General features: G+C 41.9%; 1 protein-coding gene across 1 annotated transcript; it reads right to left on the bottom strand.

Annotated features, from left to right (window-relative positions):
• Positions 1-239: 239 nt before the first annotated feature.
• Positions 240-24,959, bottom strand: WDFY1 (WD repeat and FYVE domain containing 1). Its single transcript, XM_050307894.1, has 12 exons — positions 24,743-24,959; positions 18,702-18,769; positions 17,917-17,990; positions 16,665-16,719; positions 15,165-15,315; positions 12,379-12,491; positions 9,642-9,768; positions 8,156-8,261; positions 5,672-5,773; positions 4,778-4,908; positions 3,751-3,859; positions 240-3,090 (listed from the first exon to the last, which is right to left on the bottom strand). Exons 1-12 carry the CDS (start codon positions 24,877-24,879, stop codon positions 3,031-3,033), a joined length of 1,233 nt encoding a protein of 410 aa, XP_050163851.1. The 5' UTR covers positions 24,880-24,959; the 3' UTR covers positions 240-3,030.
• Positions 24,960-26,092: the final 1,133 nt, after the last annotated feature.

Here is a 26,092-nt window from a genome sequence, read left to right as displayed (position 1 = left end):
TACTAGTAAATTTGATCAACATAGAAATCTGTCCCTTTCCTTCATCTAGCATATGAAATCTCTCCAATGAGTAAAGTCAACACCACAAGAAGAACCCTCAGTTACTAAGATGTGGCACAGAACTATCTGAAATTTAAATGAAGTTTTCAACATAAGGAACGTGAAAAGTGACCAACTATGCATTCTCAGAAAACCAATGCAGGATGGAAGAAAAAAATGGATCGTCCAAGTCGACTAAGTGAATATCAAGAAATATTTTATTGTACATGTAATCAAAGTTTAAAAAACAGACAAGAAGGAGCAAAGGACAGAATTATCTAGCATCTCTTAACTATGCAGGGTACAGAAATACAACTAGTAAAGAATTAGCACATATTAGTAACCTTTGCTCCCCTTCCCTGCCCCAGTGGAGGTTACACACGCGATGAGTAATGCTTCAAATCAAGGCTTCTCAGTAATTGCACACTTGAGCTAAGAGAGCTGAATATGTTCAGTTTCATGAGAGAGTGTGTGCCTTCAAAACAGTTGTTTACAAACAAAACCACTCTCTCTTTAGTGGTTTGTAAGCATTACTCATTCAACACCAAGAGTATACTTAAAAGGCTAATGATTTAGTGGCCATAATTGTCTTGTTATATCTGAACTGACACTATCTTTAAGTATATCAATTATAGAAAATAGATTCCTTAGGCAGTAGAGAATATATTATCTAGTGGCAAAAATGTAAAGAAGCAAAGGAAGTATTCACAGGGAAGGGAGGAGGGAGCTGCATGCTGAGCAGGGGGTACAGTGACTAATCAGAACTAAAAAAGCTGAGGCTCTGGAGCACTAACTGCAAAGGAGTTACACCTCGGTGTCATTGGTGTAAGTTTCAGAATGTCTGGTTTGAAAAATGTTACTAAATCCCCAAGCTTAATTCATGTCCTGGATCCTCCTTACCTACCACAGTAGGATTTTTAACAGTTCTAGCACTGGAACTCAAGTTCTACCTTACATGCTGTGAGGAAGAAGGCTTCCATTCTCCTTCAGAGACAGATAGGAACAAGTCTGAAAGTGAATGCAGGGCATTAGCAGGGCTTATTCACCCTTGCAACCACTCAGTTTCCTTCCTCACTTAGAAGGGTGAAGGCCTTCAAAGCAGAAAGCTGCCACTGCTTTTCCAGTACAAGCTGATTTTCTCTCAATAGCTTAGAAATAAGCCTTCCCAGAAAACCTAAGCTATACAGCATGTACCAAGAGTTGAATCAAATCGGTGTGACAAGTGCTAAATCCTGAACTGAAGGCAAGTTTTGGGATTCCCACAAGAGATGGATCTGTTTATTCTTCAGTGGCCCAATAAGGCTAGCAAGTAAAAACTCTTCACAAAACTTCCAGAGGAGGCCCATGGAAAGGCAGACAAAATAACAGTAACTAGCATATTCTGGATTCTAATGCCCTTTGGAGACTATCAGATTTTTGGCTTAAAGTGAATTATGACATATTAACGATCTTAAATCTACTTCAGCCTACAGCATGGTCCAATGCGGATTATTAGTGTCAAGTTGCACACCTAGGACTTGAATTCACTAACACTCATAGCACCACTTGATTGCTGCTGTAAATAAAGACAGTCTAACCCTTAACTCTTCTGCCAGAAAGAGCCTGTTACCTTTGATAATTGTGCACACCACCTATTCCAGGCCAGCTGACCTACTCACATTTTCTGTCCTCACACGTATGCATCTGTTTTGAGACAAATCTAAACAGCTCCAAGACTAAACTCTGTGACATATTACCTTAGGTTTCAAAGTTACAAAATAAATTCTCTTTACAGAGTTCAAATGCAGAGATTCACTCAACTCTCAGACCAGCTAACTGACAATATCTCACTAATTATTTCCTGTATGTGCCAACTGCACTCCCAGCTCCTCTTCATACTTCTCAGGTCTGAAACAGGAAAGGATCAATATAGATATCTCAGGATTAAGAGACCTAGGAGCAGGGAAAAAAGCAGCTGTTCTGTACCTCAGTAATTATTGCTCGGTATTTATCTGGTTTTATAACCACTTACTTATTTTTAAGCAACACCAAGACAGTATTTGAATTTATGCTGCACTTGAGTAGAGACAGGTTCCCTAACATTAAAGAAACATCAGCCTTTCCACAGGAAAAAATTTCTAAAATTTAGCTGGCCATTTTTTTCTTAGCCATTACCTTTAACAAGGCAGATTCATTTAGGCTCCCATTTCTAACAGCATTATAGAGTTGTCAAAATATACAGCTGATACCTATGGCCTCTTTTTAGAGTAGCTGGGCTGCACATGTTCACAAGAACTACAGAAGTTTATTAGCTATGCTAAAAGACTACAGAAATAGCCCAGGACTTTTTGAAGACTCACCAGCTACAGAACAGCTGTCCCACAAAAGTGATTTCACTAACAACTGAACTCGAAGACAAACACTACAAGAAAGCCAATAAAGGAAATCTTGTGTGATCAAAAGGTTCTCTTACTATCTCATCTGAAAGAAGCTACCTGCCACTTTGAAGTATCTCCTCCTTCCATAGGAATAACCAACACACCCTTTGGAGGCAGTTTAGACAAGTGACTGCTCGAAAGTATTTCGACAGAACTGCTTTTTGGAAGAGAGAATAAGTTATTTTACTATTTGCACAAATTGAATCGACTACACTCATTTTACTCTGATAATGTTTTAGCTACAAGGTATCTGTACAAGATATATCAGCAGAGATAGCACATTGTTAACACTACATATGTAAACCGAGAAACAACAGGTCCTTCCATCGAGGTGTCATATTGCAGGTAAGCCGTTTCACGTTAGTCCAAGAGGCTGCGAAACCACACTTCAGCACCAGGGAGATCCCCAAGGTGAGCCCAACAGGAAAGCTGTGCCCTACAAAGGTGACTGTCCATCCTGGAACAGCAGCAGGAGAAGAATCAAGCAACCAGTGTTGGCGGTAGTATTCTCGAGGACGATTCCATTCGTTATGTATTGCTGTACATAAGGTGCATAAACCTGCCACGGATGAGATCAGCGTGAAGAGAAGCCCGTTGCAAGGCTGCAACCAACTACTGGTGTCATGTCCCAGATCTGGAAGAGAATATTGTGGAGAATGTAAGACCTAACAGGGCCTTCTGTTAAAAGGCACAGAAGCAAACAAAGATGTCCCTGGACATAACAAATCCTGATAAATTATACTTGAGGAAAATGCCATAAAGAGTTATACCAGCCTTACAAACCAAAAGCCAAACCTGGGGGCCAAGAGAGTCTTGCAGTTGGCTACAAACATGATTACAGAAAAACAAGGACAGACTGGGACAGTCTCAGTTCTGACATCCATGGCAGATGTTGAGCTTAATCACACCAAGATTCTATATCAATCTGAGCTCCACGTCTCCATCTTGTAACAAGGGCTTTTAGTGGCCATGCTCCAAGCCGTGGAGCTCAGAGTAAAGGCAACTGCACATTTCACCAGGTCTGTGTCTTCAAGGTTGCTGGCAGATTCTCCTGCCTGCTTTGTTTGTCTAGAGACACAACAGTAACAAGTTCCAAGAGCTGTGCTCCATACAGGGGAGTTACAGGTCAATTCCTCATTCAGCTGCAGGAAGAACAGCCCGACATAAATACAGTTCTTGCTGCCCACAACAGATAGTTTTGTAACAATAACTGTCAGAAAGAAAAAAGAATATACAAAAATTAACTCTCTATTAAATATCTCTTAAGGAATGCAGCAAAGAGATGCAGGAATACCTTCACAATCCGGTCGCTCCCACAGGTCACCATTAGCCCTCTGGAGATGTCCATGGACATGTGTGAAATGTTGTGTTTTCCTTCATGAAAGGTTGCCAGGGAAGTACGGCTGCACAGGAACAATTGGAATGAAAGCCAGTCATCAGATGGAGCTTCATGGCATCATTATAGCAGTGCAAAATAAACTTAAAAGAAAATTAAGTTGCTCAAGAACTAATAAGTCAATCCTGGGAGCTGCAGTGCAGGGAGAGAATTAAATTAACGAGTCACGCTAAGGCACTGCATGTGTAGGTGTGACATTTCCTGGCCTTCTGCAGCTGACTGTTAATAATACTAGAGCAGATGTGGGACACTCCATTAGCAAATACTCCTCCTCTTGGTTAATAAAGTCAAGCTCAGCTACATTTTTTCCTGCTGGCTACAGTGAGCCAACTAGGGCAAAGCACCTCACTTTTCAAAAAAAAAAAAAAACAAAACAAAAAACCCAAATAAAAAGCCTCAACAACCAAAAAACCCACCACCACCACAACAAAAACCCCCAAACACCCTCAAAATTGTCAGATCTGATTATTCTGTTCATATCGAGATAAAAAGGGGTTCCTTCATTGCTAAGACAAATTTAATGAGAAAGCAAACGATATTTAACCCAATTTGCTTGCATGGGGAAAATAATGTTGGGTTGTGAATAATATTAGTATTAGTAGAAATAGCATTCAATAGTAGAAGTAGTATTCAATAAGAGTACATATACATCCTGGCAGCTGTGATGCATTGTCAGGCACCCATTTAGCAATTTTAAGTGCAATCAATAGCTTTCAACTGAACAGAAATCTTGAGACAAATATGTTTCAAGTCTAGATCTCAGCTCACAGAGATGAAAAATACAGTGCTGAGTACCCAAGGCAAAGTGGCCCATTAGCACAGAGTCAGCTCGGTGTGTTTTGTAGCATTGTGTGGGTGTGGACCAAGCACAAGTGTTTCTGCATCCCAGCAGTATTACTTCAGTTTATTAGTCCTTAATACTCACTCTTCATCCTTGATGGACTCAAAACAGGAATCACAGACACGGACCTGGAACTCAAATCCCATGATTGGGTAACTGGACCGTTTGGTACTGCACTTGCCACACACTGCTTGCCCACATTTTCTGCAGTGATGCTTCATGGAGGAAGAAAAAACCGAAAAAATAAATCACTATACTGTGTCCCTTGAACACCTTTACCAAGTGTTCACTGAACAACAACAAAGCTTCTGCTTTGCAACCTGTTCGAAAATGCTCTGTTACTTCAACCAAAGACCAAGGACTCTGGGGTTCTGAACAGTCATCTGGGCCATTAATGGATTTATCTCCACATTCTCTGTGTAAATCCTGTTCTTCTGCAAGCCTCTTCTGGGAGAAGGGGAAAAAGTGGATTGAACGAGCAACTAAGGAAATAACAGCCTAAGAAAGCCAGAAACAGATGAATGTCTTGGTGCCTGTGCAGTCCCCTCATAAAGAAGGCTATCTGGAAAGCTTTCACATTCTGGAACAGTAAAAGCAGGGCTGTTACTGCTTCCCTGAACTGAGCACCTACAACATGTTGGGCTGCAATTTGCTCAGTTATGGGGCACTGTTTGCCACTTTACACAACACTTGAGGATTAGCTGTCCAAAGCTCCAATGCACAGAGATATCCAGAAAAATCCAACAGAACACTCCTAGCACAGCCTGCTTTGACCTGTGACAGAAGTTTGATGCAACACTTTCCAGAGAACTTGGAAATGTCTTAGCGCTGCCTAGAAGCCATAACCTCTCAACAAACTCTCACTTCAAAGCAGCAAAAATACCAACAGTTGAAAAGATCTAATGGCTTTAGCAGTTTTCTGTTTACATGTTGCTTAAGTGCTGAATTACAACTAAGCACTCAAACCAGCCACCTCACCTGTCTCAGCCCTATCGTCTTTGTGTCCCACATTTGCTTTATATTCCAGAAGAAAGGCTGTTCACACTTCTGACAGGAATCACTTTCCAGCCATTGAGGAGCCTACAAAAGAGCAGAGATGCAAGCAATCAGAATTGTTTTCCCTCAGACAACAGTCAAGGAAGTTTGTTTTAAGAACCCAAAGTAAAGTTTTACTTGGAAAGATGCCCTGGCTCAGTTCTGGACATTACAGCAATAGATTGCCTAGGGTATAGTACAGAGGAAGTTGAGTACAAAAACCCTGAATCCAAGACTACAGTTATTTGTTACCTACACACCTCCTACACATTTTAAGCCTACAGCAATATGTTTTGTTCCTGCCTTAATAGAAAAACCTCATTCAAACATCTAAGTTATTAAACTTGCTGCAGGCATTCAAAGACTGCTGCTCTGATTGCCTAGATGACTTTTAAGGGCTAGTGTAATCCAAGCTGTAGAAGCTAAGAGGCAGTCATCATCCCCTCTAAGAAGTGGGGTATCCAGAAGTAAATTCTGAATAACTATCTTTTCTGCTTTCCTAGGAGTGCAGTTTGAAATAATTAAGAACTCATTTGCATTTTCCATCCTGCCCACATCTTCATTAAGCAACCCTTCTCCCACCCACATACTTTTCCCACCATAAATAGACTAGGCCAATTGAAAATAGAGCTTTCACACGTTTCAGCTCTCTCAGATCTTTAATTGAGCATCCTTGTAAGGGACAGAAAGAAAGAGAGGCACAATATTTTTATTACATAGACCTGAATTAGATTATGTATATTCTATACAACTTTATAGACCTCATGAGCAATTCTCCTTGAGACTTGACAGGAGGAAAGCTGGAACAACAAAGCATTTTTTCTCTTTAATTCACATACATCCATCGCTGACAGTAAGAAAACAAGAGTATTCTCAGTTGCACCACCATCTCACCATGAACATTTATTGATTCCAGACGTCCAGTTCCTAAATCTTTAACCTCAATTGTACCACTGCCTTCCCCCCAGCAGTGGAAAATACTGTAAGGGGAGTAACATGTCCAGTGTGGGGGTGGGAGGGAGAGTAGAGAAAATGAGTTGCCTCTCCATCATGTGAGATATTCCATATTGCTCCTTGCAGTTACTTAGAATAGCAGTTTTCGCTTTAAAAGCATTTTTGGGAAGACAATCCCCTTTCTGGCTCACTCTAAAAGAAAACCAGGATATCCTCCAATTCTTTTCATCTTAATTTCGCACATTAAACACAAGATAAAAACTTGCCAGTGCTACCAACACTATTTCCAACATACAGTTGGAACTGCTCAAGAGCAATAATACAGCTGTCAGTGGAGTTACCATTCCCTCCAATCAAAAAAGTCTGTTTTCTGGTCTTCTGTGCATTAATGCATGTTTGAAGATACCCCTGTAACGTGACTCACTAACTAATGCTTCAGAGGCACTATGTTCATCATTTGTCAAACATCTGGTTTCTTTGCTTTTGGATTGGGCTTGATTATGTTTTTCCAACAAGTTCCGATACATCACAGCTGTTCTACCTTAACTGCATCATTTTAACTGCATTAAAACTGTCTGTTATTTAGAAGATCCCTTTACTGTGTGCAGTCCCAGAAAAGAAATGGCCACATCTTGTTTCTCCAATCTTATCATAAGTCAATTCCCTTCAACTACAAAATTTAGTAATATTACAGAAGTTTTGAAGAGAGATCATCGTGCTGAAAATGTCAGGAGGATCACATACAGCATTCTGTGTGTTTAAGGTGACAGCTCAACAAATCAAAAACCAGTTCCTAATCATGACACTTGCATTTAAGAAAAAGCAACAGGGCAAGAAAGGCTGAGCCTTAAATATACTGCGTTATGGGAGTAACTGAAAGTAACTCCTATAATTATGGTTTAACCACAGATAGTAGTACTATGTATCTTTTCAGTTCCTCTGATGGAGATGAACTGATGCAGAATGTTCATGGCAGTACCAATTGCTGAGTACTGATATCTTCAAAAAAACCATTGCCTGGGGACTGAACCTCTGCCTTCTGAACTGCATCTCAAAACCTGCCTCTCACTTATTTGCCTGCTTTGACATGAGTTGAGAACTTATTTCAAGAGTTGAGAACTTATTTCAAGCCTGTTGAAGCACAATCCATTGGTTTCTTTACTGCAAAAGACTGCCTGCTTTAGACTGTTCCAGCAGCAAGGGCCACAGCCATTCCAGTGAATATGTTGTCTCATTGAGATAAGACTTAAGCAGTTCCAAGCAAGTCCTGCACTTCTCCTGTCCTGGGAGTCCATTTACTACAATGCAGCATGGACAGCCACTAGACCAGAGCAGGTTTCAATAATACCATTCAGTCTTAAAGTGTCAGACAATGTGAGGAAAGCAGCCTGCAGAACTGGCTAAGTAAAGTCACATCAGTCTCTGAAAGGGGAAAAAAAAAAAAAACAACTTTGACCTAGGACACAAACTTACCTCTTCTCGGCTGATATCCATGTTCCAAACAGCAATTCCTCCATCAGCTGAACAAGACACCAGCTGCCGTGTCAGCTGGAGGTAACAGATAGCCTGCACCTTGTCACTGAAAACAAAGTAGACACTATTTAACCACAGGTATTTAAACAAAGCTCAGTTTCCCAGTAAACCAATTTATCCTTGTAAAGCTACCCAGGAAGGCAAAACTGGTTTCCAAACAGTTTGCTGAGTAGAGCTATGAGGATGACTGGACAGGTGCTGTCACCTGAGTGCTCCTCTGGCATCAGATGTTGCCTTGAACAGTGTTCTTACAGGCCTGACCAGAATACCAGAGGTACAATTCCATGTTAACACTTGTTGGCAGTAAGCACTGACAGTGAGCTGAGTGTCCACTGGCTCCAAATGTGTGTGCAAACACTCTTTTATGTTGGCAAGGAAAGCCAAGTTATCAAAACAGACAACTGGAGAAATAAAAAGAGAAATATTTCTTTCAAGATGCAGCTAAGAAGCAGACAGAGCTTCCACTTTTGCTAGCAAATCACATAAGTCAGTCTGTAGCTGCAAAGCAAAGCATTTACCAGTAAGAAAATTTAATCCTAAATAAAGTCATGGCAAAATAAGAGTCTACCATAAGAAACTAAACAAAGTATCTCAATGGCATTAAACTGCTGTGCAACATCTAAGTTGAATTAAAAAGTCATTCTGCTTCTCAGGAAGTTCCCGTTCAGGATGAAGCTTGATGCTAAATGTGATGTTTGAAGAGAAACTAACTGTTATAAGTCTTCACCAGGACACATGAGGGAGCAGTAATGGCAGTATAAGGTCCTCCAGCTACTGACTTCAGTTATTTTTTTTTGTAAACAGTACTCTATTATTAATTCTTTAGCCATAAAACTAAATCCTCAATATTTAACAAGAGTTCTAGGGCTAAGGCTATCAGTCTTGATCAAAGGTGGATGGAGGCATCTATGAATTAGACATGAGGAGAATGTGCTATACAAATACGTCTTTAAACACAAACAAGATCTCTACCACCAGTGCATTTCTTTAGAGGTGAATTGCCTGTCAGACTGAGTTAGAGCCCTACATTTAAAAATGGCAGCTAGGGTTGTGTCTCTGTAAAAATAAAGGGTTGATTAAATAGACAGCTAACTACCTGACCTGCAGAACAGGGGAGATGTGACACACTTTCTGAAGTTGAGAGACCACCCCTGTAATTTAGCCAATCAGTTTATCACCTCATTAATAGAGACAGAGAACATGAACACAGTGAAGCTTATTCTAGTCGGGTACATGAACATGCTCACACATTAAGGTTCTAACCCCACCCTCATAGCCACATCTGATTTTTACATAAAGGCCAAACCAGATGACTTAGGATTTTTATCCAGCTTTTTCTACAAACTACTTCTATATTACTTCTAAACTATGGTAATAAGAACGTATCAAACACGAGCAAGAGAAAAGATAAGCCACCATTACATACTGATGTCCCTGGAGCAGCAACGTTCGCCCCTTCCTTCCGCCGATATCCCACATGATAATGCTGTGATCAGAGGCACCTGAGAAGAGCAGTCGTTGAACAGGATCCCACCACAGGGAAGTAATGCTCCCTAGGAAAGAACATTCTGCAGTTAGATGTGAGGGACTGACCCCCAGCACAACGATGCCCTTCTGAGCACTAAAGTGAAACCTTACTCCAGTAACATATTGAAAGCCTTAAGGCAAAAGACAATGTTCAGCAGCAAGGTACAGTCCTGGTGGAGAGGGAAAGAGCACTGGACAACAGAACAGAATATCCCTGAGAAGACAAATAAAGTTTAAACCAGAAAGTTTGAGTTACGAGCCTTCTGCCCCTTATGCTTAGGTAGCTGGTTTTGAGAATCGCTAGGCTACTTTGTGAGCTTTGGAAGATGAAAAGTATGAACACTTGCCAAGCAGAGACTGGTATCTACAACACAGCAAGGTGTTTGGTCAGTGGTTGCAGGACAGCATGCAGTGTTCACAGGTAAACCAACTCCCTTACATGAAACATTTACAGTCTTAAAATAGTTGGAATAAGAAACAAAGTCACAGTCTCACTGCTGTTAGCAAATCTGCCACCACTTAATAAATCACAAAACTAAATTTCAGAAGGACCAGCCTGGCTATGCATTATGCTAGTTGGATATAGAAAGAAATGAGTCATCTGACAGTAGCAGCTTTATACTAAACTCATGTGCGTGGTAATGTAGCCAGGAGACTAAAGGAGTAATTTTGTCACTTTTGCCACCAATAGTGGTGAAGTTGGGATATTTTATTCCCTTGCAGAGATCATTCCCTTTAAAGCATCCTTCCATTGTTCAGTTGTCATCAAAAGCCTTGTTAGTCTGAAAGTAAGATGAATGGTTAATTAGAGCCCAGATCAGTCCATTTCAACACTCTGGAGCAAGAGATTTTTTTGGCCTCCTTTAGGGCTACACTGTTTTCAGACTGACCCACTTGGGAATAGCATTTGCACCACAAAAGGCAGTAGTTGAGTATTATCTCAGTATTACACAGAGCAAGCTGTTAAATATGGTGAATTACAGAAGCTACCCTGAAGAACAAGCTCTAAAACCATTTAAACCACAAAGCAAACACTGCTTGCTTATGAAGTCCCATCTAGCAAGAGCTAGAAAGGAAACAAGATGAAATCAGACTTTTGAAGTCTTTCAAACACAGGTGCACTCAAACAAGAACTAGATGCCATTTAAGTTCAGAGTTACTAGATCTTTAGAATATTACACAAATACTGTGGAGGAAAAAAAAGTTACACATAATCTGATTTACTAAAAAAAAAAAAAAGGAGAAAAAAAAGGAAAAAAGATGAAGTAGCTAGTATTATACCAATTGAAGAGAAACCTGTTTCTGCCCCTCAAATGTAACCATCTTTAATTCTAGATCAATTCTTGTTTTAAGGATCACAATCTCCATATGGGAATGTATAAGCCAAAGTTGTCTGCTATGCAGACAGCATTGCTGAAGTTGGTGCTTGGACGTCCATCACAACCCAATAGGTAGAACCTGCACTATAAGAAGTGCTGAGGACACATACTGCTTTCAGACTAGCAGGAACACCTCCCAGGGAGTTGCATTTGAACAGACTAGTGCAAAAGAATAGAGAGGTAAAGGAGTCTCTAGGGCCAAGAGAATTATTTTGCTCTTAACTGAAATTATCTGGAATTCTGCTTGAAAGCAGAAGAGACATTTATCACTTGAAAATCTCAACTTGCCTCTCGATTCAAAACCAGCTTTATCATTTTACAGTCATCTGTAAATCAGGAGTCTCCCCAGCTTTTACAAAGCCTACTCTATACTTACAGCTGTTAAACAAGGCAGCCTTTTCCAGTGGGTCAGAGTCTCATGACCCAGTAGTTCAACCCTACCCAAATGCAAACTAGTCAACTGATTTGAAAGTTGGCAGTACCACATGGGAAAAAGAACTGTCTCATTTATTTTTCTCAGCACATAATTAAGTTACACATTCATCTGTGATTTGCATTCTTGCCTTACTCATTACAACAGACAGTGGCTCTGTATCATGTTACAGACCATTTGGTTCTCCATTTGATACAAGGACTACAGCTATACTATACAGGATGAGACATCTGCCTTTGACTAGGCAGTTTTGGTTCTAAAAGGCTCTCTAGATTTCTTGCTTATAGCTTAGGTTCAGCTAAACACAGGAAATTAAACTAGAGTCACATAAAGACTGATCAGAATAGCAAGGCTTGCATTGAGAAGAATTAAATGGCATTTTAGAATCTAGACTGGAGGTTGTTAAAGCTGCTTTAGGTATGATCATATTACAAGGTCTCCTAAAAAAAAAGAGAAAAACCCCACAAAGGAACACATTCTCGTCCTTTCTCTTCAAAGTTAAGGAGATTAAAGCTTTTAAAGGTGGCCATCTAGTGGATAACTTATGTTTAACTGAATGCATATATTTACCTTTATTTTTCATCTACAATAAAAATACCTGTCCAGATTTATTAGGCTAAGATTTACCCTCAGCAACAATGTGTTTGTTCTTTAGCAGACAGTTATATGCACAGTTTGAACAGCTTATGGTAACTACTACCCTGCACTGGTTTTTTATCCCAAATCTATCCTTAAGAGCTAGACATGCACCTGAACATCTCACCCCGATTTACAACAAGGTATTACATCTGGGACAAGTAGATTTAAGCAAAGGGTTACTTTACCTTCGTGCCCTTTGAGGGTTGTGATAACTGAGCACGTATTCTGCTCAAGCTTCAGAAGAGTGATCTGTCCAGAATAATCACCAACAAATGCATGCTGAGTTTCATGATCGTATCTGAACAGCAGTCAAGGAGAAGCCTCGTTTGCTCTAGGAGTACTTTACATGACAAACAGTCCGCTGCAGCATTAAAAAAAAAAAAAACAAAACAAAACCGAAAAGAACATTTTTATATGCCAGATAAATATTTACATAAATACTTCTAAACGGGTTGGAGACTGTAATAAACCTTTCCGATTCCTCTCTTTTCATCACACTTCCCTATACATGCAAGTAAAACTGTACTTGCATATAAAGAAAATGAGTGAGGAAAGTTTTAGAAAGCCATTGGAGAAAGCTGGGAGATAATCCATGCCCTAGTTTATAAGGCAAGCTAAGTAGATTTTGGCCATTTCTAGTAGATATTTACAGAAAACACTCCTGCTTGTCTACAAGAGATGCCAGAACTTGTCCAGCTACTCATTTCAGTGCAGAGCTACCATTAGGAGCACCTCACTGGACACTGGGTGGAATTCAGTCATAGCTAGTATGTTCCCCTATAAACCCTCAGGTTTCTACCATGTTATAATAGTTGATATCCCTAAGACAGAAAAATCAGGATACAAAGATGCTGGCCCTCCACAGCTACTGAGAAGGTGAGACCATCTTGTTTCTTGTTCTGTTCTCTGCACTTCCAAGTTTACCAGTGCAGGTCCTTGAGCATGGTGTTGAAAACTGAGCTGTTATTTCAGAAAGGAGCCTGTCAGTTAACACTGACATAAAAGCCACACCACATCCTGACATGGGATCTGTTAACAAGGTGGCACACTGGGCAGAAGCACTACACCTCCTAAAGTATTTGTACCTCATACCAGTTTTGTGATACTCAGTTTTGTCACGATGTAACTATTCTCCAGAAAACCAAGAATAGCAAGCCAATGGAACTAGAACATTTGCTGCCTTTAGAAGATTTTTGCTCTTCAGAATAAAAGCAAGAGCTATGAAAGACCCATAGAGCTGACACCACATCACCCAAGAGCTCTGTATCAACTCAGGTGTCCTCCTGGAGCCGCACAGAAACACAAGCAACAGCGAGCTAAGTAGCTTCTGATATGCCACAGAAAAGGCTAACTTTAAAAAGACAGTGTAACAAAAAGCCCACTGCTTTAAGTGAAAATGCAGAGGCTTTGCCATCTGATGACATTTTAAAACCTCTTAAGCCTTCAGAATCTTGAGATAAACAATTCGCTTTCAACAAATCCTCTAAGTCCCTGAACATGTGATCCTTTCTTCATATTGGAAGTTCAGACTTGCATTATCCCCACTAATCCAGTAAAGAATAGGCACTCTGCTGTGTTATTCAGAAGCTTACACATAGAATTATTAACAAATAAGTGCTAAGGAACCTCTGATAGGGAGACCAAGCACCTAGTACACATGCCAAAAAGTTAGGTCTTCCAAACACAAGTCCAAAGGCAAGATTGATTACAAAGCATTTTCAAATGTCAAGATCTTCAGCGGAAATTTATTTTTATCTTGATGTAAAAGGTCATCATCTTTTCTCCATTTCAATAATAAACTGTCCCGTTATTTGCAATAGCATTAGCTACAGAACTCACTGAATTCAGTGAGGCTCAGACTGTTCACCACTGTTCAGGGAGCTGGTCTCCAACACTCTCCAGCTTTAACCCCATTCTGTGCTGCACTCAGTTGAGACAAACTGGAACTGCACATGAAACGTCTTGTGGGGCACAACCCACCTGAACTCTAAAACAAAGACAGCAAAAAAGAGCAACAGTACAAACCTGTCAGCTCTTCAGTAAGGCAGGATCTGCACAGATGGGAGACCTCAGAAGGCCAGACATGCTGCTGGCAACTGAGCAGTTCCCTTTCCTCCTAGTTTCTTACCACCACACAGCTCTACAGCCACTCCTGAGAGGCCTGCATGTTTTCAAGCGATGTAGTTCACCTCTTTCATCTTTTGAATCCTGCCACTTCTAAAACATTACTGCCATTAATCCCCATACATCAACCAGTACCTCAGTTCCTGCCCAGCCACATCTAAACTGCCACCATTAACAAGTGCTACAGAATAGTTTTAGAATTTTAAGTATTTAACTTGCTCAAAAGTTTTGATATGTGAACTGCATTTTAAGTTACTGAGTTTGTGAGTCTTTTACATAGGCTAAAGAATGCCTTGAGGTACTTACAGAGCTGAACAGACAACTGGAGTGTTTAAGCTACAAATGCAGCAGTTAAATGCAGTTTGTGGAAAAGCAAACAGACAAATTACAACTATTGGTGAATAAAATTTCAACATACCCTGCAGCTTAAAGATAGAAAATATTAACATGAGCAAAGACAGAAAAATCGAAGCAATCCAAAGGGGTTTCATGATGTTTTATGCTCTAGAAGGACAAATGCACACTGGCATCTGTTGAACGAAGTGACTTGCCTGGGAAGAATGCAGGCCAGGCTACAGACACAGTTACTACTCACTTCCATAAGATGCTGCAGACAAACACCTCAAAATTAGGAACTAGTACACACTGTGATTTGTGCAGCTCAGGGTCACTTCTGCAATCTAACAGATTGCCAACAGAAATAGAGGTGTTAAACTCCTAAATCAGAGTAAGGGTTAGCACACTTCCAAGAGATGTCACTCTAGTTTTTTTACAGGTAAGGGAGGGAAAAAATTGATCTAAAGGTACTCTTCCATTTTCAGGGTAGCAATCATTTTTCAAAGGATACTGTAGACATGAAGCCCAAGAGGTGAAGTAATGTCTCCCCAGCATACTCCCACTCCTGGTGCACATCCAGCTGACACACTTGTCATGACCTGTGCTGATAACCCATTCTGATGCCAGGCAGAAGGTAATAGCAGACACTCGATTCTGATGAGCTGTGAGGAGAAGAAAAAGATTCTGGCTATTTTTTCCCCAAAAATCGAAGTGCTGTGTTCTTACAGTCCAATTCAGAGAGACAGAGATTGAGGATGATATCTAAGCAATGATCAAGAAAGATTTTTTTTTTTACTATTATACTTGTGTCTAGGCTGAATTAGAAGGTTCATGTCGGTTCACTTAAGTTATTCAGAAGGCAAATACTAAACAGAACAAACACATCAGACAGCTAATTTAAGCCTTACTCCCAGAGAAGAGAAGCTGAGTTCAGCCCAGATACCCGAAATGCTCTGGGGTTAAGGAACAGGAAAACCCTCAGCTTCCTCTAGTTAGCCCAGGATTTCTGGAGAGTAATGTAAAACTGAAAAACATCTGAAAACTTTAATTGCTTTCTTTAAATGCCTCTTTTCCTGACCCTGAGGGGAGCTATTCCTACTTTTAAACACCTGAAAGCATATCTAGTCCATGGCACTTAAAACTGCCTCCTGTGACAGCAACCAAATCCCACCCAGCTTTGTTTCAAATGCTGCCACTAAGCAAGAAGTTACGTGGACATTAGAAAGAAGTCCCCCACCACCACCTCAAGATGGAAGTACTTCCCTTGACTGAATTGCCAATCATCTCCCTTAGAATAAAGGGAGGTTCTGTTGCTTTAAAAACAAGGTCTTTTTCTCCTAGGCAAGAACATTGCTTCTATCAGTGTCAGGGAGTCATAAGACAAACTGCACTTTGTTTTGCTACATAATCTACAGTCTTTAAGAGCTTCCTTCTGGCCTTTCACATTAATATTCCAATTTTAACCAGCAATTGAGTTTTGTATTTCTTTTAAAGGATGTGCAGACAAATGCTGAAATTACCATATCTATAAATACAAGAACAATTCCTATTTCCCATGCACAGGAAAAATATGATCTTTTTTATCGCTTCTGCTCTCCTAAGACGACAGAGAAGGTAAGGACTCTTATCTTCAGCTAGAAGTAACCAAGCCCAGGGATTACAAAAAGGATGAAAATTGCAAATCCCAAAATTCACCTTCAGAAAGCTGTTACCCCAACACTCATGTACTATAACTACTCCAACTGAAGAGCAAAATCTGAACTCACTAGTTGTGGTTCATTACACTTACAGGCTAATGATGTAGTGAACTTAATGACTGGAAATTGGACTCAGTTGAGTGACAGAACATTTATCTCATGGCAGTTATCCCCAGCTAAGTGACAACTGTGAGGTCAGTCAGATTTAAAGCACATTTGGACTTCATTAATCTGTGACTATGTCCAGTTTACCAAGCATTTAAGATGCCTTCCCTTCACACATATGTTAGTGTAGACACTAGTTAACAGTTTACCTGGATAGGTCTTCACAAAGTTCATCTTATTAAAGTCCTCAGAAATATGAAATTCCTAAAAGCAAGGTGAAATTGTTAGGAAGCATACCACAGTGATATAAACAACACTGATACCCCAAAAGGAGCAGTAACCTCTCAGGCCAAAGTTTATATAGCAGCAGTACATCTCACCAAAACTGAGCCCTTTTTGAGGCTGGAGCAAAGTACACTGACATACCAACTGTAATTTAAGGTTAACAGAATTTACAACAGGGAACATCCTTTCAGAACTAAGTTTGCTGAGGGGTGATTACAGGAAGGGTAAGACCCCATTTATCCCCAGCAAAACCAAACAAAACTGTATCTTACAGTATTTAGGATTTACATGTCTGAGACTTCATAATGGATGGGTTTAAGTGAGAATATTCTCTATTTGATCCATTAGGCTTATGAAATTTTAGAAGTCTCAGCTTACAAATTTCAGTATTTACCACTAGAATCACTATTCTTTGCAGTTCTGTGTAGACTTATTCACAGCAGTTATCAGCAGAATCACTGTTTATGACACTCATGCATACCCTGACTCCTTACAGGACAGTTATTATTTTGACCTTATTTTCATAGAGAAAGAAAACTGTTAAAACATCTGAGAGTCACAAGACTCCCCTTCTTTACCAAGAACAGAGTGGAAGAACACAAACCCACTTTCTGTTCTGCTCTGTGTGTCTGCTCTCCAGGACAAGGACAGCAACTACAGCAAGAGTACAGAAAGAAGGAACAGATCCCAGAAAGAAAAGAAACGAACCCAGCCTCTTGTAATTTTAGAGCTAGTGTTCAAATTTCCACATCATAAAAAGGTCTGCAGAAAGCAAATCCAGAGACATGTGCATGGCAAGATAGAGGCAGATCCATACTCCTGGCCAGAGGCAGTTCACAACCCCTGTTAGTTCTCCACCATGGCACCCTGCCCAGCTTAATGTACTGCCCTTAAAATAATTCCTTGACAAAGTGCAGTTGTTTGAGTCCACTGCTGCCCTAATGGCTCAGTGACTTCTTAGGGCTATCTGGCTCCCATCTAGCCAGAAGAACCCTTGCTCTGCAGTCCTCCCATGCACAGCTCAGCTGAACTGCCAAGAAGTTCAGCCATTTAGTAGTAGCTGCATTCCAAATGAACAGAAAGAAAACAGATTTTTAGCTGCCAGCAACACCTGGAGCTCACAGACAATCCAAGCAATTCTAATCTACTTTCTTAAGAAAAGTCACAGCAACTTACCATGATAGCTCCATTATCCTGGCCAACAAATATTCGTCTGCTGTCATGATGATAAGCCATGGCAGAACATGGTGCTGTCAAAAAAAGAGCAAGTACGTTACAGTGATTTAAACAGAGGTATTAGGATACACATGACTTTTAATAAAGTCAAATCTTTCACTCAGGGCAAAAGCTATTTAAGTAGCTTGATAGAAATTAGCCTGCATAGATAGCATCCCTTGGTAGGATAGTTAAATTCCCTCTTGTGAAGCTGAGGATGGGTACATGACTACTGTAACCCAGACATACTACTGGGAACCATATGCAAACACAATTTCCTGCCACAGGGCGCAACTCAGCAAGGATGATTTTATGCAGGCTGAAAGCTGAGCTAGCTGCAACACCGTGTGTAGCTGGTTACACTTAAGAACTTGAGCTCACTAGAATTATCTCAAATGGAGCCCTGAAAAACAAAAAAGCACACCTTGAAAGGCACGGAATATTCTTATGTCTGAACTTTGAGCTAATGGTTTGAATGGCTGACTTAGCTGGCAGACAAGTTATTTGCCAGCACTTGAGGCACCTGCACCTGCAGATCCACCGTGGTGAAGGGTGTGGTTCAGACAATGCTGCCGTAGACCTCACCCACTATGAAGCTTGTTTCAAATTGAAGTCTGAGCTAGATTCGCTGCAAACCTCCTGAAATCAAGATCACTGAGGGAATCCAGCACTTGGGGAAATGGGAAGGACGTACAAAACCCATGGTATGCCTGGCCAGCACTTGCCATCTCCATTATTGTACTTACATGACATGGTGTGGTAGATGCTGGGCCAGTACTGTCCACTGTCTCTCTTCAGCCACACTCGTATTGTTCTACATCATAGGAAGAGCAGGGAGAAGCCAGCTGTGAGTGCATCACCCCTTGCATCTGAACCAGTTCATTATTTATGTATCAGCTCCAACCCTCTAAGCGTTTGTGCTACTCAAACATAACTGAGGAATGACATAACAGAAATAACAGCACTCAAATATTACTCCTACTTAACAAGAATAATAGTACTGAGAATAGGCACCCTTGGATTCTGAAGTTTTCTTCAAGACTGTTTATACATTGAGTTTTAGTAAGTATGAAGTAGAAATACTATTTCAATTCCCCTCAAAATTGCTACATATTGCATTCCGTTAATTCCCCTCCTCAGATCTGGATGATATACGTCAAATTCAAGTTGCAGAAACTTTCTAGCTTTGGCAGTGCAAACACAGCTTGCTTTAGAACAGATTAAGTGTCTGATATGTTTTTAAAAAATTGCAAATCATGTCATTATTGAAGTCTGAACTTTTTCATTTTTACAGCTTCTCTGTGCAACTCAGCCACAGCAAGCCAGACACTGAGCATTAGTGAGAGAAGCACCTCAACCTCCAGACCAGTACATTACTGACATCCCCATCCCCAAGTATTAATTAATGTATGAATCCTTAGAGGACAACAAATCTAAGTCAGTATTATTTCCACTAAGCCATGCCTCTACTCCCTCATGTAGAAATGCAAAGGACAAACAACATTAGTTGCTGTAAGTTTGCATTACTCCTCTGGCCTAAACATAAACAGGATTGAGGATCCAGTCAAATGAAAACTGAAAGAAGATCACAAGATGAGTTGGACAGCGTGCTAAGATTCTTTATAAAATTGGTTTTAGTTTCCAGCCTTCCAGAACCACCCCTTGGAAGGAAAAAAAAGAGTCTTGAGAACACTTAGCATTACACTACTCTTGTGACTGTCAAATCCTGGGAGGAGGGATATGAGAGACCAGCAAGGAAGTGGAAAGCTATTGTCAATTAAAAACATTCCTACAACAGACACATTTGAAGGGACTCTACATCAAGAAGTTAAGAGCACACATGTAGACAGTGCTCAGGTTATTTTAAGTCTACTTGAAATTTCCTCTCCAAACCATTGTTTGCCTTTTTGTTACTGTTTAAATCCAACTTCCTCATTCCTAAATGATCTGTAAATATACGTACCTGGAAACACTGCCAAGAGACTTCACTGAGATGCATTGTTCTGTTTACTGTTAGCTGATACAAGGCCTGGTATTTAGAGTTTTTTAGAAAAATACTAGGGGATTGTTTTTGCTAAACATCATATAGGATTGACAATAAAGAGTTTAACAGAAAGAGCAGGGGACTGGTATCTTGCATCAAGACTAGAACTTTTCAGGTTGAAGATGCAATGGTAGCATTCTAATTTTGCAATCCACTTAAGGGCTTTTCTTTAAAAAAACACTAAAAATAAAGCAGACAATGCCCATCCTTAATGTACTACTTTTCCAAAACTTGAAATCAATACAGCTGAGCACACACTGCCCCAAAACAATAATTTTCAGCTTTTAAATCAAGTCACTTTTCCACCAGATCAATGGCATATGTCCATTAATCCAGTCCACTAAACATTTTGCATTAAGACTGTCTCTTGAAAGCTATCACTTCCTCTTTACAATAATCGACACCCTGCCTTATGTCAGTAAGTTGACACTTCAGAAGAGCATTTGCTATTTCTTGGTAACATGACAAACAATGGGATGGGAAAAACAATGTTTCCAAGTCATTCTTATGATGCAAATGCCCGTAGTAGCATGAGTTGGCACCTATTTATTTTCATCAGCTTTTTAACTTGCTTTGTAAAGCAACTCCACCATATTCACACTGTTCTGAACACCCCAGATGGTGGCTTCCACCCTTACTAATGCAACTCTTTCACTTCTAGCCAAGGTCATGTAATTATTTTCTACATAAAAAGACTATCGAGTTATCATGGTGATGGAGATCACCCACTGCTGACTTTTCAAAAGCAGACTTGCAGTGAAAGTATTGCAGTTAATGATACTAAGCTAAAGGAAGCAGAAATCTGGCTTTTCTAAGAAATTGTTTCATGGAAGCATAATTTCTGCATTGATCATCAACAATACAGTCCCTCTTGACTGAAGTCAAGAGCCTAAGCAAATAGCTGCAAGAGTTAGCAAAATTAACTTCTGAAAGCTTCTTATTTTGGTTTAAGTAAGATTTAGACTACGCTCGCCTCGTGCTTGCAAAGATAAGCTGTCAGACAGCTTTATATCTAATTATACAAAGCTCTGACTGAGCAAAATTTGAAGAGATCGTTCCACAGTAGTCAGCAAGTGACCTGTGCCAAAATACCCCTTCTCCTCGATTCTCTCTCATACAATCCTGTTTTTGTGATGCATCTCCTTATGTCAGGACAAATTAGTTTGTGAAATACTAGTTCTTAGCTTAAAGGACTAGAGATGTCCTCCAGTAACGCTGCTCCCACTATCTCCTTCTACCTCAACATTGCTTTATCATGAGAACCACTCCAGAGCCTTTAGAGCTGGCTACCACTCACCTTTCCTTAAGCATTCCCTATTAAGGGTCTAGAGAGATACAGGCTCGGTAAACACGTAAAAATGTTGAAACTCATTAAGGAGCACCCAGAGATAAGAACATACTTTTAAAATTAGAGTAGACTCAGACAGCTGAGAGTGACAGGAGGAAACAAAACAAGACTAAAAATGACCTCCAAACTTCCCCAACATTCAGTATTGAACCAGAAGTTGCTTTCAGCTGCATAGCATGCACATTTATAGAAGAGCCATTCAAAGCGGTTTTCGGGTAGGATTTTTTTAATGCAATATAAAGAAACAGACACAAAGGCCATCTTCAAATAATACTGAGTGTGGCCTTAACTATTTTTAAGACTTTTCATTGTTCTTGATTGCTTCGTTGCTTTCACTGTTTCTTTTACAGGGTGATTAAGCACCCAACAGTGCTGGAGAGAAAGTCTGGGGTTTGAGAGCAGAGACAATCCCGCATTACAGCACTGTCTGTGCTCGTGCTACACAAGCTGCCCTCTAAAAGCCAACTGCACATAAGTCAGGGAGTAAGAAGTGATGAAAGATTATCAGCCAAATCCAAACCTGTTACAACACAAGCACTGCTGCAAGTTACTACACAGCTACCCTAGCCCTGTTCCAAGCTCTGCACCTTCCTAACACCTTCAAACCACTAACAATTGCTTTCCTAGCTGAAATCAATTACCAACAGTTACTCACTAAAGCAGTTCTGATCTTCCTAGCAAGAAGAGAAGACTGCATCTTTCTGGTAGTTAAAATAAATCAAAATTATTTAGACTGATAATGACCTTGTTCCCAAAACAGCGTTAGGAGTCTGGTTTAATCACAGTGCAGTGGAAGCTCAAGGACATAGCTTGCAGCTGATTTTTTTTAATCAAATTTCTGTTCACTAAAACATGTTTTGACCAATATTTAAGTTCCACAACCCAAAACCAACAAAACCTGGTACTGCAATTTAAGCAGCTGCTGATGGTCACCAAACACCAGCACTCGGGTGGGCCAGTGACTCCAGAGATCCGGTGAGCCTGTGGTAAATACATCACCTTCCTCTTGCATTTAGGGTTTGCACACAGTTTATCATCCCTCAGCATTCCCAACTACAGCTGGGAAACACTCATCTAGCCTTGGCTATTTGTGTGCTGAGGGGCACACTGCAACAATTCCCAATGCTGTCTTGGAGCCAGGGTCAGGCAAGATGCCGACAGGGACACAGAGTTAATCGTCCTTTTTAGATTAGTTCTGAGAAAGCTTCACAGATGGCAAGTATCCTGATGAAAAGCTGGATTGGGAAAACTAACTGTCTATCTCCTGATGGCATTCTTGTTTCCTTTTTCATCTTTAGAACTTTAACAAAACCACTAGAGATTTTTTGGCATTCACAGATCTACTATGGAATCTCCCGTATTCTCAAAAAAAAAAAAATTACTTCTCATTCTAGGAAATATAATTTAAAATAGAAAGAACTACCACTTTTCTAAAGAGAGAATAATCAACAACAATCCTGGAGAATGTTTGAGCACCAATGTTTTCCTCACTACTTAACTTGTAAACACATTCCTCTGAGTGGTTATTATGAAATACTTGACAGCCTTAGCTGCATTAAGGTGCAATAAAAAATACTTTAGCCCTACTCTAAGTGTGCACAGCAGCTCTTTTGCTCCTTGTACTCTGTACTTTGCTTGCTGCGAGCAGCACAATCAGTTACACAGCATTAACACCTACACTGCGCTTTTGTGAACAAACAGAGCAGTAAGTTTGACGACACGTTAAGCTGCAGGTGAAGGATACGTGAGTAGGCTTTGATGTACTGTAGGAGGCATCCCAAATTAGAGGTAATACAGTGCAACACTTTCTGAAAGTTTAAAGATTTAAGTAAATTCCCACAGTAAGGCAGGTGACGTGAGTTTTGCCCTGAGTCCACAGCCTCTCTTTAAATTACACACACCAAAGGTGGGCAGCGGCTTCTGCTCTCCTCACACAGCTCTGATATCAAAACCTGTCCAGATAAAGATGCAGCTGCATCCTTGGCTCTTGTCAACAGTCTAAACATGCAGGCTGCTAACCTTCAGCGTTAGACCTTGAGGTTTAAAGGCTAGCACTGTCTACTACAGGCAAGGCTCTGCAAGCCTGCACCAAGAAACCCTGTGCAGGTTTAACTCAGATAGGAACTCTTAAACTATTTCCTCTTCTCTCCTTCAGGAAGCGCATCAAAGCAAACTGAGCACAGCCCATGCTGGCACCCAAACCCCAACTTCAGCCTGCACAGCACCAAGACACCAGAACAATCACATCTAAGAGTGGAATAACAAGCAAGCTGCCCAGTCCCATCTAAAACCCGTTATCTAACATGTAGGGCACAAAGTCATCTCCATGGTAAGGGAAGAGACCAACCAACTGGTCTGATTGTGCTTTTCGACCCAAAAATAAATGCCAGAAAACCCAGTTCAGATAACACGCTCCTGTTTCTCACAAGGGCAGGCTTTTCAAACAGGAATTCACGCAAAAATTGATGCAAATTCAGTTTAAAGTTATCCCTCCACCAAGCTACACCTCAAAGAGTGCACTTTCTCATTTTTAACGTGCTTCTTCAAGACACTGGCACCGTTTCTAAACAGCAGCTGTTGAGAACCATCTCCTACACCCCTTCACGTTTAAAAGTCACTTTCCACCCAGCACGAGGGAAATTCCATCTCTCACCACCACACTGCAGACCCCTCACCAACTCTCACTGCCACAACCCCTCTGTGCTACTTGCTTCCTCATTTCCACTTGCCTGTCATCCGAATAGCTGCTTAATGCCATTACCAGCTGCCGTGGCAGGCACTTCACAGCTGTGTGAGCCAGAGGATCAGGATGAGGCGCCGAAGACATTTTCCCTTCCAAGCAGAAACCACCGTCCTTAGCTGCTCATCACCTCCCCCCCTCCCTCCTCCCGGATCTGCCACCTCTCTCCCTGAGCTGCCCCAGCCGGGACGAGGCAGGTCTGAACCCTCACGCCGAGCCATCGGAGCGGGCTCGTTCCGGGCGGAGCAACTCGGGGAGCTCCGGGCTCTGCCGGCACAGGGCGGGGGAAGCAGCGACGCAGCACAAGTGACCCGGCCAGCGGGGCTGGAGGGCGAGGGAAACGCGTCCCCACAGCCCTGGCTGTGCTCGTAGCCCTTGCAGAGCCCATCTCCGCACACACGGGCGAGCAGCACACCGACACAGCCCCAGGGGGGAGGCTGCGGGCTCCGCCGAGCCGCTCCTCCCTCACAGCTGATGAGCTTCCAGTCCCTCCCCGCAGCCGCGGCTCCGGCTGTTTCTTACTGCTTGATATTTCCTTGTGGCTCCAGAGCCACGGCCGGGCGCCTCCTGGCACAGCGACATCACCCACACCGGAATCGCCCTCACCGATTCCCCACAGAGCAACACCCCCCCCCCCGCCCCAGCGCCGGGTCACCTGTCCTCGCCGGCCGTGATGACACCGTCCTCCTTGGGGATGAGGAGCGCGGCGCTCACCGCGTCCTGGTGCCCCTCGACCTTGCTGAGCAGGACGGGCCGCCGGCTCTGCGGCCGCGAGTGGATCTCGGCCGCCATGGCGCCGTAACGCCCCGAGTAGCGGCGCCCGCCCGGGCCGAGCTGCCCCGTCTAGCGGCGCAGCGCCGATGCCGTCACGCGCGGGGGGCGGGAGGAGGCGGCAGGCGTATTCTCTGGAATAGAAGGGCCGCGGCAGGCCGTATTTCCTAGAAAAGCGCTCTGGCTGCCGGCCATCCCGGGGGGGAATTTCCTCCGGGAATTCCCGGGGGGACACGAGGTGGCCGTGGGCTCAAACACGCGTGTTCGTGGCGCGTCCCGCGGGGGGGGCCGGCTGTGCTCTGCCCAGGAAAAGTCACTGCCACGATCCCGGCTCAAGGAGCCACGCCGGCCTGGGGCCACCACGATACAGCAGAAGAAAGGCTATTCCCCCCGGAGTAATTAATTAACGGAGGGATATGGGCTGAGGAAGGATGTGTAGTCACAGGAAATACATTGGCTGGTTGCTGTCCGTTAAACCAGAAGCAGCTGTGAGCTTTCATCCTTTAAGTCCTTAAGCAGCTGGACTGTGCTGCTATTGTGTCTCTGTGTCCAGTGCATGGGAATAGTGGCCACGTAGCTGGTTAAACAAGGGCAGAATTCCTCCTGGTTTTATATTTGAACAACAATGCGTTACATGTATGATTCATATATAGAACATATATATTTTTATATATTACCTAGCCAACACACTGGGGTTAACTGAAAATCCTACCTGGGAGCTGGATGAAGCTTTTTCAGCTCTCAGCATCCTGGACAGAACTGTACCCAAGGAGATGAGCTACAAGATGAGGGGTAGACAAAGCCCAAGGAGTGCAGTGGTGAGGTCTGTACCCTTTGATGAAAGCCATCACAGACCACGTCACACACCTGCAGCCTGGGAGGCTGAATGAGGCTTCCCCAGGCTCCTGGGAGAGGGCAGCAGTCAGCAATTATCTTTACTGCTGACCTGCTCCAAGACCCTGACCTACTCCAAGAGAGGAATTTTGTAGCTGAGAAACCCAATAAGGGAGATTGGCTAGACAGCAAAGGAAACAGACACAGGAAGAATAGGTCTAGCTTGAAGTTTTTAAGATACTTTTGGTTAAATACACTTTGTTTTGCCTCAGCATTTCCCTGTTTCCTTATTTTTCCTCTGTAGTTCCAGATTCCACCTTTCTTCCACCTTCCTGAGCCCTGCCCACTCCCCACTTGTTCAGCTCATGCCTGTGCCATGGTTCTTTGGCTTTCTCCAATG

Source organism: Myiozetetes cayanensis, unplaced genomic scaffold (assembly GCF_022539395.1).
Source record: "Myiozetetes cayanensis isolate MyiCay16 unplaced genomic scaffold, myiCay2020 scf13, whole genome shotgun sequence".
Lineage (NCBI taxonomy): Eukaryota > Metazoa > Chordata > Aves > Passeriformes > Tyrannidae > Myiozetetes > Myiozetetes cayanensis.
The sequence above is the reverse complement of the archived record's forward strand: the minus strand, read 5'-3'. Positions and strand labels throughout refer to the sequence as shown.

What these genes read in the sequence shown, in the direction of transcription:
- WDFY1 (XM_050307894.1), bottom strand. Translation starts at nt 24,879, where the DNA reads ATGGCGGCCGAGATCCACTCGCGGCCGCAGAGCCGGCGGCCCGTCCTG. An exon ending in AGGATAATGGAGCTATCATG is followed by an intron (nt 16,720 to 17,916) that starts GTAAGTTGCTGT and finishes CCTTGCTTTTAG; the next exon opens with GAATTTCATATTTCTGAGGA. An exon ending in TGGATATCAGCCGAGAAGAG is followed by an intron (nt 5,774 to 8,155) that starts GTAAGTTTGTGT and finishes GCTCTTTTGTAG; the next exon opens with GCTCCTCAATGGCTGGAAAG.